Genomic DNA, 12,328 nt, shown 5'->3' with positions numbered 1-12,328 from the left:
GGCACTTCTGTTACCTTTCCATTCAAATACTAGTCCAATACTGCACAGTCATTACTGGTCAAATAGAATAATCTTGTTATAAAATGAAATAGTAAATTTGAACACTTGGCTGTTCACTGTTTCTGAACTGTTAGATTAGTGAATTAGGTGAGTTAGCTGTTTGGCTTAGCACAGGTACTAATACCATTAAAATACCAAGGACACTTAAACCTCTTAATACTTGCAATATCAAGCAAGATGACAAAAGAAATCACCTCCATCCATAGGTTTCCAAATGCGATTTTCATTTCAGTCTCCAAAATACAAGATAAAGCTTCTCCTAAGATCTTTTCAAGGTCTGGAAGCATATTTGGGAATCGCGCAGTAAGACTAGCGTCACCTCTCTCTGTTTTCTCCAATTCTGCATCTGTCAAACCAATGATAACAACAGGTACTTAGTGCAAATGTTTCTGTATCTAATTTATGTTGATAGCACACAAATAACTTGTTCCCGTAAATAAAGACAGACAGCACTCACACTTTATGTTATGCTACACTTAATTACATTTCAAGTATTTCTAGTTATACTCACTTGTACTGTGGGTATTTTTAATTATGAGCTACCAACGACAAAGATTTATTTCCCCAGAGCCTCATTCATTTGTGATCTTACTCCACATTTCTTTTTTTCCTTAAATAACTTAGATTATATACAGCCAGTGGGGTTATCAGCAAATATAAGATGATCACTTCTTAATACTGTAAGCTATATTTATAGCTTTGGAAAAACGAACAGGCAACCCAAGGATCAAGTTCTACTCTTTGGGATGCAAGGAAAAGTATTAGCATAGTATGTATGGGTGTGATCGCAGCACACTGAATATTACAACTGCTAAAAACAGGACCCAAACTAAATCATCTGGAAAAAAATAGTTTCAGTCATAAGAAGTTAGATTATTATAAACATAGAACGTTCATGTTGTGGTTCTTCTATAAAAAAGTCATATTTGAACTGTAGAACTCTGAAAGACAGATGTTTTAATAGGGGTCTCAAACTGTTAAAAAGCCATCGATCTTTGAAAACAAAAAATCTGCCCCCCCCCCATTCCTAAGGATTAAAAGTATCTGAAAAATGAAGTTAGAGTAGAAACTATATAGAAACCATACTCCCACTCCTCCACTGATTGTTACGTGTCTCAAAAGCCACCAAGTGTCTGTGCACGTTAAACAAACGTACCACACTTTGACGGTTGCAGCTCAGCACAGTTCTGGTGCCTGTTCACGTTCAGATTGCGCAGAGCAGTAACCAAGTCAGCTTTGCAGAATGCCTTGACCTCACTCACAATGGCTTTATTACATAAATTTTTATCATCCCTAGGAGAAGAGAATTCACTGTTGACATAAAACCGACATTGCATAGCAAGTAATAAAGCCAACGCAAGGAAAACCTTGTCTTCAGTAAGCTTATCTTGTGAGCTTCATTATATACGAAGCTTTCTTCCTCAAGAAATTAGAAACAGTTCAAAAAAATTAAACCACAAAATTAACTAAAGCAGCTATTCTGAAACAAATAGAAACATAATGAAAAATGCTTCAGGTTCTAGTTTTGCTTTAAGAAAAAGTGGATATAAATACTACAGCAATGAAACCTAGCTGCTATGACCTTGGAACACAAACAAGGCAATGATCTAAGCCAGTAATATCTGATCTGATCGTACAATTAATCCTTGTTTTCAATACCTTTTTTTAGTGTTTTACTGGCCAAATAATTGTCGAGTTATACATTGCTCTAGCAGAACTACTAGAAGGATGCAGTATAAAGTTGGACCTAGTACTTTTCTCAAAATTTTCCATTGCTTACAACGATAAAGGATAAAGGGATTTTTGGCTGAAAAGCACTTCTGAGGTCACTTTCTATTCTTTACTCAGAGAAGCCCCAAATCGTTATTAGTAGTCCTACCAATAGCGCCACCAAAATAGTATTTTCACAGCAACCCAACCCACACATGCCACCTCACACAAAACGATATCTGGGCTCTTAACACCACGCTTCTTGCACCTACACGGGTTTCAGCGAAGACCAAAGCTGTTCACAGTCCCTGTCGAGGAATATCGGCCCTTTAAAAACCAGCTTCGTGTGACTTGTGTCAAATCCAGAATCAATACATAAAACTCAGCTGTTATCCTCACAGAACAAGAGCAGAGACAAATCCATCTCTATCTCCTCTCTTCCTAAAAATAACCCGCATCACCCATCACCCTTCCCAAACCAGAAGCAAGTTTATCTCCATCTTTGCTCTTTTTAAGATCAATGACAATGTTTATCACTGTTCTCAATCAGATGAGCAGATACAAAGCATCTAACTGAACCTCAATAATTAATACCACTTTTCTATTTTGTAACTCCAGTAATATTTTTATCAGAAATCAGAACATCTGAGAATGCTGTGCTTTGAAAAGTTTTAAAATTGAATATTGAGTAAATTTAATTCTACTTCAGGCCTCAAGTACATTGTCCTGGTTTTGTTAAAAACAAGTTTCTCTTTGAGTGAATTTGCCTGTCAGCTACAGCTTCATGTTAGCTGCATTTTCCTGGAGAACCAGATCCATGTTTGGGGAAACATAGCAATGGAATGTGAAGTTCTGATAACAAAGGGATGCTCGAGAGGGGCAACAAGAAACAGGTGACCAAGAAACTGACCAACTGTGTATAACATCCCATTCACGTGAATACTTCATATAAAAGTGGGAGATCACAAGGATCTCCCTTTTCCTTATGGCCGACATTAGGAGAGGACCTTGAGAGTCATCCCTGCGAACTGAGGCCTAGTGACAGACTGAATCCAGCTCCGGTTGGCTGCAGAGTCCAGTCCAGGACTTCGGGTGCCGGCTCTGCAGTTGCTGAGACTTTCAAGATTGGTTTTGTATATTTTGTATTATTTTCTCTATTCTTATTAGTAGCATTAGTAAAACATTTTTAATTTTTCCAACTCTGTTCCCCTTGTCCTTTCCCTCCCGATCACCTGTCCTTAGTGGGAAGGGGGGAGAGGGAGGGGCTGAAGGAAGAAGGGGGAGGAGAAGGGGTTAACAATACATCTGCCACAGTTTTATTGTCACCCTGCAATCAAAACCCTTGACATACATGAAGGTGATTTAAGTCCACACTCTTTGTGTTTTATTATATCCTTCCGCTCTAGCTTTTAAGAGGGTGATTGCTCTTCAAAAAGCTTACTTCAGAAACAGTAAGTTTCATTTGAAGATCTAATTGGAAAACAGTGTATTTGGCATGCGACAATCTGAAGCCTCATAAGAGACCCAAAACCATGCAGGAACTTACGTGCAGAGTACGACGACAGCTTGAGGAAAGAGGTTCTGATACTGCAGACAACACTGTAAAACGCGATCGTCATTGTTCTCGTCACTCAGGCCATCTGCAAATTGAGTGAAGAGAGTGCTGACATCTTCAGAAAGAACTCAATGTAAGAAATACTTCAGTGTAGTCATGGTACTGTTTTTCAGTTTAACACTCCCCAAGCAAGGACACAAATTGTAACCTAAGCACAAATGTGAGCCTGGAATTCTTTGATACTACTCCATGGTTTTGCCAGAAAATGTCAAGTGAGCCACACAAATTTCACTATGTCAGATTTTGTGATGGCCAAGTCAAAAGCAAAAGCAAACAACATATCCTTAGCTCATAAGCAAAAGTAGTAACTAGATAAATTTTCATTAAGTCCCTCACAGAGAAACAATTGACAACACAGCAAGCAAAGCACTAATGTGAATAAAGTATTTGCACACTAAAGCCTGAAGGCTGCTGCAAGCTATTAGCTAATTTTAATTAGCAAACTGCAGAGTAAAGACTGTATTAAACTCAAAATTTAGTGCAAATGTTCACACTAAGTGTACTGCAAGGATTAAGTACCCAAAGCAAATTGATTGCACATGTATTACATATTTTTTGAGAAGCGAGCTGCATGGATTGCCCCCATAATTTTGCATCTTGGTTTTTGAGACACATGTAGATGAACTGGACTGCAGGGATAGCTTTGTCCCGCACATGCTGCAACATTTTCCCCTTCTTCAAGTTGTCCAACTCTTGTAGAACGACCCAGGGAATTATTAATGCAAGTCTGTTAACCCCTGCAAGGAAGAAAAAGAATTTAAATGTAATAATTTGCCTGACTTTTAAGTCAATATCATAATTACATTAGCTTCCATGTATCTTTTTTGCCAGTAGTTTTCATATTCCGTGCTCAAGAGTATCTGATATTAAAAAATAAACAACTGAAAAAGGCCAAGTTCCCTGTTTCTAATCTAACCTTAAACCGGCACTACACTGGTTATATGTAAAAACGCCAAAATTAGGCAAACAAAAGGAATAAACAATTTTAATCAATTGAATACTTGGACAGCAGTGTGTAGCGGTGTCGTAAAATATATTTGCAGCAATTAATGTCGTGTCACACACTGAGTGTAAGATGTTAAAGCAAACGGTGACAGCAGCTGAAAGAACAGGCTGAAGATGCCTGAATGACCACAACAGCCACTGTACAAAACCAATTGTCAAAGAAAAGGGGTGATGAGCGGTGCTGATTGCCAACCAGAGTTCCTAAGCAAGGAACAGGAAGCATGAACATTGAACTATGGTTTTATTTGGATGTAGGTATGATTTGAACTTTAAAACTATTATATACGATATACACAGCAAATCAGAAACTTCATGACTGTTCTGTACAGCCGATTTTGGAAAAAATACATTCATATCCACCTATTTTGTAATAAACGGATACAGAATGAGCAATTTTCTGAACCTTTTGCATAACAGGCCTAGTGTAGGACCAGAAATTGACAGCTGCAATATTCTAAAAAAGTCATTGGAGACTGCAGCTCCCAGTATTACACAATGCAGCACAGTTCCTAACATTGGAAAGAGAAATACAGTCTGGCACACTCTTGAAAATTGCTCAGGCCCTTATTAACGTTATTTTCCAGGTGGCCAGAATAAGTGTTCTCACTAACTGAAAGCATCCAAGGACCCTAAATACTCCAATAGATTCCAAATGTCTACCAACAACTGACATGCATGATCCTAATCCTGCTAACATGAAATCACTAAAAGCCTCACAACAAACATCAAAGCCAAACATCAAAGCCAGGGTTTGCAAGTGGAATTCCTGAGAAATCGCTCACACATCTCATGAATTCTGTGACTTTTACCAAGACATAAATAACGCACTGAGTGACTGCTTATCAGATTTTAAGTGGTTTTAGATTTCTAGGAAAAAAGAATGCCAAAAAGAGTAGAAAACACTATTGCCTCTAGTATCAGATTAAATGCTTAAAAGTATGTTCTTAGAGTACGTAAGATTTATTTACCTCTAAGAATCCATACACATTCCTGGAATGTCGACCATGATGCTCTATAGGTACATAGGTATAAGAGGCAGGCTGTTCGCGTTCACAGAACCGGCCTCGATATGAAACCTGCTGCCTTTTTAAGCCCAGGTTTGTTTTTCTTCAAGTAGTCTGGAGTTCTTAGAACATCTGGTTTTTTTCTTAAAGTGTCTTATTGATCATTACATATTCACGTACCTGGTATGTCCTCAGATTTCAGGGATCTGACAAACTCAAGGTGACTAATCATTATATTTGTGTCAATCACCACTAATATGTTCAGGCCCGAAGTAAAAGACTCTGGGGGAGAAAAAAAATCACAACAAAAAAACAGTTGTGAAAAAATCAGTTGTGTACTCTCTACTCAGAGCATTAACCAACTGTAATAACAAGGTGTGTGTAGATACCAAAGAACATCAAATCCTGACATACCAGCAGAAATATTTAAATCCTGCTCTGGAAGATCTATTTCCATACTGGTAAGCTCTCCACAAGCCTGTACGACAGGCAGCGCCATCCTCTTTTGAACACGAGCAACATGCAAATCTTCAACTATCTGCATCTACGACGAAAAAAAGAATGCATTATATCAATTGTAAGCAATCCGTTATGAATTATTCCCCAAAAATATACTTTTATATTAATACTGTTGTGTTAAAACTAACTAAAAATGAAACAGGAAACTTTTAAAGTTGGTGCAGAAAATGTAAAGCTGTTAAGAACCTTCTGCACACCCTACACTATAAGAAGTCCACAAAAGTTGTCCAAAATATAGCCTAGAAGGAAGATTTATGTCCTTTCTACCTCATACCCAAAAACTTCGTTCTGTTTTTTGCTATGTGGACTGTCAGTTTCCTGACAGGTTTTTCTTAAAAAAAAAGTCTATTTTCTGGCTTAGAAGTTAGTGGGTGGAAAATGAGATATCTAGAGGATGTAGGCAGCTATGAAGGCTCCTACATTGAGGCAGGTAATAGAAACACAATGTTTCAGTCTCAGAAAGATCCTGATTAGTGACACTTGAGCAAGTTTGTTTAGTATTTGAAAAATAAATGCTCCACATTTTTAGAAGTGTAGATCATAAGCCTATACTAGGAAAAGTGACAATTGTCCAGCGACGCAAACTCAGTGCCATGAATTTTTACCACAACTTAGAAGTGCATTACTAACCTCTTGGTCTGCTTCTGCATTCTGACTGCCTTGAAGGGGTGGAAAGACTTCAAAGTTCTGCAGGAAGAATTTTAAAAATCATCCCAATACCACAAAATATCAAGAAAGACTGAGGAACAAGTGACCCCATGTCAAGAGTTTTGGAACATAGCTCTTCAGTGTTAAACAAGTACATCACTAACCTTTTGGGTAGACTTTATGTCCTCACTGTCTTGGTAGGAGTCAGATGTGCACGGGACCTCAAAAGTCCAGAAACAAATAGGAATGGAAGCAGGACAGTTATCAGTCTTTTAGAGAACACTGAATGCTCCCAAGTAAAATGAATAGGTACCAAACATAATTCATCATGAATATAAAAAAATAACTACAGTATCATTTCAAAAGGGCTTAGAAGGATGGCTTTCATTTAAAACAAATACAGTGGCTTACACAGTGAGCCTATTACTCCAGTCTCTTGTGGGTTTGTCATTATGTGATTCTTGCTTTGGGCTTCCCAGTACAAGACATATGTGAAGTTAATGGAGTGAGCTGAGCAAATGGTCACCAAGATAATTAAAGGAGTTGGGAGTTTGTCATACAAAAGGCTGAAAGAGCTGGGATAGTTTGGCCTGAAGAAGGGGGAATCTTATCAATATTTATAAATATCTGATGGAAGAATGTAAAGAAGATGGAACCAGACTCCAGACAAAGTCGAGGTGCAGAGCCAAACACAAGCCAGAACTTAGAAACAAACCCATCACAGCCAAAGATGAAGTTCTGCAGGAAACGTACAAATTTACTTCAACATCTCCAAGTTCTCCTGGCACCACTTTGTCAGCAATAAGCACCTGTTCGGCAGGCGCTATTTTCATTGGTTCCGGTTATTCATTCAGAAAATGATATGACAATATGAGTTCAAAAAAATTTCTGTTCATTTATACCTAAATTGAAGTAGTGTGCACCCCCAGCAGCAAAGTAATACTATGAAAGCATTTGTGCAGACACAGTCCTAACACGCAAGGCCTTTATTCTTCTAGTTTGTTTAATGATTTGGCAGAGAAACACTTTAATATGGTTTACACTGCGTTCAAGGAAAATCTATGAGGCTAACTAAGAAATCGTGTTATAAATTTGTAAGAAGACAGTCTGCTCACACAAAAACTGCCTGCCATTCAGAAAGTAGCCTGAAAGATCTACTAGCACAAAGCAAAGAGTTCTCATTACCTGCTTAAAACATGACGCTGTGGCTTCAAAGTCCCCTCCTTCAGTTCCTGAAGCACCAGCAGCTTTACCAGAACCAACATCCTGTTTTTTCCGTTTACTGAAGTCCCAACGTTCCGGTGTTTCAGTTGAAGCACGTGACGGTGTGCGTTTACTCACATGCCGTTTTTTCATAGGAAACTCCTTACGTTCTTCTTCATACTCTTCTTCCCAAGTTCTAGATAACGTATTTGACTTCTTAGTGGAAGACCTATGGTCATCCACAGTCCCTGTAGAGGTGTCATATGGCTTTTTGGGAATTCTGACATCTTCACTCCGTTTTTTTGATCCATCTGCCTTTTTATGTGGTACATGTGAATCATATGCAGACAACTTAAATTTTTCCAACATTGTTTGTTCTGCTTTTAACTTTAGTTTGCAAAGTTCAGCTTTCTCTGTCTTTTTCTTCATCGCCTTCGCCCTCTGAAGTGCAAAGCTATGCCAGAGTCTTTTTCCTTCTGCTTCATCAAAACGACTTTTGTTATGACCTTCCCTACTAGAAGTCACTACATCAGGAGTGTGTGTACTTTTTCCATGTTTAATTTCTTTGGCTTTAAATTGTATCACTATTTTCTTTTGCTTTTCAGTTTGGATTAAAGAATTGTCTGTGGTTTTGCTTCTGTTTGGAGATTTTCTTTGGGATCTTCCATCAGTACTGTGAGAAATATTAGAACCTTGGTCTCGCTTCTTCTCTTGCACGTCCTTCTCTATTTTGAACCTATAGAAACATTACCAAAATAAGTAATGTAATCTACTTCAGTTAATGTAATAGAAAAACAACAACCACCCAACAAAAACCCCCAAAAATAACCACAAAAAAAGCCTGCACTTGATTTAGCAGCTACAGCTAACTATTTATGAGTACTAGTTTGCTATGTTCTTAAATATGACTTGCAGCAACATCCATCCTTTAAAATAGTTTGATACAGTGGTTTTAGTATTTACATTTTTACCAGTTGCACAGCTATTTTAACTTACAAAACTGAGAAAACCTTTTTCTGCATTCACTATCAGTCTAGTTTCATCTTATTAGAGAGTATTTTTCCGGACCCTGTCTTCTCAACTATCTCAAACTGCTTGGCTTAGACGGAATTCACTCATTAATGCAACGCCAACACTTCATCAGTTAAAGTATTTTATTTGGTAACAAGTCAAACAAATTTCTTAAATTTAATTTAACACAAACTTTTTTTCTTCAGTATTTTACCTCTGAAACTCTGTATCGCCTTTCACAGTACGGTTATAAGATTTTGTGTCTTCAGAGTTCTAAAAGAAGAAAAAAAAATCTAAGTGATTTTTGCCTTATAGAGGAAACTGCAGTTAAAATCTTCATAGGATGGAACAAGCTATTATCTCATACTAGATTCACTATGATTTTAAGTTAATCTTGAAAAAAGCAGCCACACACCTTGCTATGACCTAGTGTTTAGATTTTGTTACGTTTAAGAACAACACACAGGAAAAAACAATGTGGAACAGAGTCCTGGTTGTAAATATAGAAAGCTCAACTAATTAAGCACAGTGAGGATTCATGAGCTTCATATACTCTACAAGTAAATCGGTGTGTAAAATACCTATTTTTGTATATTTGTAACAATTCTTAGGGAGAAGAAAGTTACCTGAAGACTGCTTCCAACTACCCCCTAGGTAAGGCCAAAGAAGAGATTATTTCTATGGGAGGCTTTTGTGCAGAAGAGATGTGTCATTAATTCTCACCAGGTTTACTAATTAGTAGAAGAGTGTGAAACCAGAGTTATATAGGCCTGCTTAAGAGTAAAGATAGTCCCCAAACAAAGAATTTGAACAGACCCTGTGTAGAAAGCAGCTATATCACTGCTTGGCATACCTATATTGCAATTTGTGTTGTGTTAATGTTGTGGAATAACTAGAAGGTGACTCCAATCAGCAGTTTATTATTGCAGCTATGGGAGAGAACACGGAGCAGCAAAATGAGACTCTGCTGATACAAATTCTGCGCAATGAGGCAGGTAAATTTCTATATACCTTTGGGTTATGGGACTCAGTTTTCCCAAAACTACAGCAGGGTGTAGGAAATTACAACAGGGAATGGTAGCATGTGGATTACTTCAGCTAAGGAAGCTCTAGGCATTACTGCCTTTTACAAATAAGTTACTCCTTCGGTAAATGGGTCATGCTGACTCTGTGAGGCCATTAGGTCACTGCCACAGACATTTCCCTAATATGAGAGGCCTTAGCTATTCCACTTCGCCAATAGAAAGCACTTCATTAAAAAATAAAAGGGCTGCAGAAACCAGTGGAGTCCTCATTAATTAAGGAAATCTGGAGAACTGGCTGTTGTTGGTTCTGGAGTTGTAAAAGCAGCAAACCCAATGAAATTATAACTTAGGAGGCAGTTAAAGGCTCCTGCCACTGAGAATCATACCAGTGCAGCTTGGTGCGGAAGAGCTGTTCGACTTGCATGATTATAATCAAATAGGAATCAAAGTGTTTTATTGGTTTATTAACAACTCAATTAACTGGCAAACAGTGAACTACACACTCAGGATCAATACTAGCAATAAAACAGGAAAATTATAATCATAGACTACTACAAAATGATATCTTAAAAGGTAATGCTAAGGCATTATCAGTTTGGGGTAAATATCCTCTTGGAGCAGACCGCTTTAGGTGTTCTGTTCACAACTCCACAGCTATCATATCATCTGGCATTATCTGGGCGACATTATCAAGAAGAAGCAGTGCTTTTAGTCCCCCAGACAGCCCTGTTTAAACCTATTCTAATTCATACTGTGACAAATGTCCTTTTGCTTACAGAATTATATGCCAAAATATTAAAAGCCAGCAGGCAGCAAGTTTTCTCTAACACGTGGCCATGCTTATACCACATAAAAAGCCCCAAAGCCCTGACACAATCTAAGTTACTTAGATGGCTTACTCTCACCTGTATGAGCTGAAGATACCTCTTTATCCATTCTGTGATCACACTGAAGAAACACTTGCTACTATTCAGAGATTTCCTTATCTTTTTGCTATTAATAGTTTGGGTTTTCACTGCTGCTTGCACTGGTCAACGGCTGCAATATTTAATTCTGTCTCACAGAGATGGAAATCACGCAACAGTTAAAACTCTATTATTTAAATGGGTATAGGCATTAGCAATACAGCTATAGTATGAGGGTTTAAGCCATGTTTTTACCTTTTGTATTGAAGTACTAAAAAAACCCCACCTTAGAACAAGTTAATGTTAAAAGACATATTGAATAATAATAGGGAATTCAGGAGAAAAATAGTTACAAGTATTTGTCTTAGAACAATTTTTTCCTCATGAGCAAAAGGCTCCTCATGTGCACAACTCAGTTTCTATTGCCAAGATATCATGCTCATTTATAAACACTTCCAAACTTTTTTTTTTAACACATTTATGACAAGACAGTTAAAAGCTCTCTTGTTTCATATATGCCTTGCAAAATCCAAGTGGAAAAATCTAGCAAACTTAAGTATGGATTTATTAAACTACTGATTTATTAGATGTGCATTATGCCACTGGTGGCAAATAACTTCCCAAAAAGTTATACAAACAATTAAAAAGGGAAGCTACATACAAGCATGACCAGAAAGATTATCATCCCTGTAGCAACCGCATTTTACAAGTGGTCCCATGAAAACTTAATCACTAAACACAAATACGTAGCAGAGTATACTAAGAATCTACATCTGATTTTGGTCACTGACCAAATCCATCTTAACCTTAATGGTTAAGATGAAATATATAAAAGTTGCTCGCTCAAATAAGCACAATTTGTGATTAATCAGAAAATTAAGATCTGTGATCCAAGACACAGAACAATCCAGGAAAACAGTAGTCGTTTTGATAGCAGTTTTAAGGTCAATGTCCTCTACCAGGAAGATATGTTAAAACAAAAAAGTCTGATATTTTCTGATACCCACAATACCCATAACCTCTGGAGAAAAACCTAAGCTAGTTACCAGGCTAGAACTTGCAGTCATCTGAACAATTCAACCATCCCGCTGTTCTTAATGACACCATCTTCAAATTTGATTAATCCTTGTATCACAAGCCTGCTAAATAATCCACGCCTTTTTCTTGAATGTGGAGGTTTGAATTAAAGTAATAGTAATATTAATAATACAGCTGTTCCTACTTTGTCATCCCGGCCATCCAAACAGTCTTCCTTCCCAGTTAACTTCTTCAATTTCTTTTTAGACATCTTGAAATCCTACGAAAAACAGTACTGCAATTATTATTTTTTTCAAGTTTTGTTTTCCAGCTGGTATAAAAATAATTTTAACTGTGTAGAGAAAATAAATAAATAAAAATCACTCCAATACTCCTTTCTCTCTTCAGATTACAGCACCACAGTGGATTTTAAATGTTATTTATGTTGTACCAGCAAACAAAGACAAAGAGGGACAAACATATTTTAATGGCTACTCATACAAACGTCGAGTTTTAGGCTATAGAATTCATCACTTCCACTGAGGGAAGGTAATAAACACGGCGATATCTCCCAACAGCTACACCACCCCCACACACAAACTGGCC

At 37.4% G+C, this 12,328-nt stretch overlaps 1 protein-coding gene across 11 annotated transcripts in view; it reads right to left on the bottom strand.

Moving 5' to 3' along the window:
• Positions 1 to 12,328, bottom strand: part of SWT1 (SWT1 RNA endoribonuclease homolog) — a 31,863-nt gene that overhangs the window by 18,951 nt on the left and 584 nt on the right. For 4 of the 11 annotated variants that reach the window (XR_010474411.1, XM_065072769.1, XM_065072768.1 and 1 more), the window contains exons 2-12: positions 11,928 to 12,002; positions 8,990 to 9,048; positions 7,747 to 8,500; positions 6,726 to 6,782; positions 6,544 to 6,600; positions 5,809 to 5,938; positions 5,575 to 5,676; positions 3,934 to 4,122; positions 3,317 to 3,410; positions 1,217 to 1,353; positions 255 to 406 (exon numbers count right to left, since the gene is read on the bottom strand). Coding sequence is in view for 9 of the 11 variants with exons in the window: in XM_065072769.1 (XP_064928841.1) it covers positions 255 to 406; positions 1,217 to 1,353; positions 3,317 to 3,410; positions 3,934 to 4,122; positions 5,575 to 5,676; positions 5,809 to 5,938; positions 6,544 to 6,600; positions 6,726 to 6,782; positions 7,747 to 8,500; positions 8,990 to 9,048; positions 11,928 to 11,993 (1,797 nt within the window). In the remaining 2 variants the exon portion in view is untranslated. Of the gene's footprint in view, positions 1 to 254; positions 407 to 1,216; positions 1,354 to 3,316; positions 3,411 to 3,933; positions 4,123 to 5,574; positions 5,677 to 5,808; positions 5,939 to 6,543; positions 6,601 to 6,725; positions 6,793 to 7,746; positions 8,501 to 8,989; positions 9,049 to 11,927; positions 12,003 to 12,328 lie in introns of all 11 variants that reach the window. The other 7 variants (XR_010474410.1, XM_065072774.1, XM_065072766.1 and 4 more) reach the window with 4 other exon arrangements.

Source organism: Columba livia, chromosome 8 (genome assembly GCF_036013475.1).
Source record: "Columba livia isolate bColLiv1 breed racing homer chromosome 8, bColLiv1.pat.W.v2, whole genome shotgun sequence".
Classification (NCBI taxonomy): Eukaryota; Metazoa; Chordata; class Aves; order Columbiformes; family Columbidae; genus Columba; species Columba livia.
This window is presented reverse-complemented; position numbering and strand designations above follow the sequence as displayed.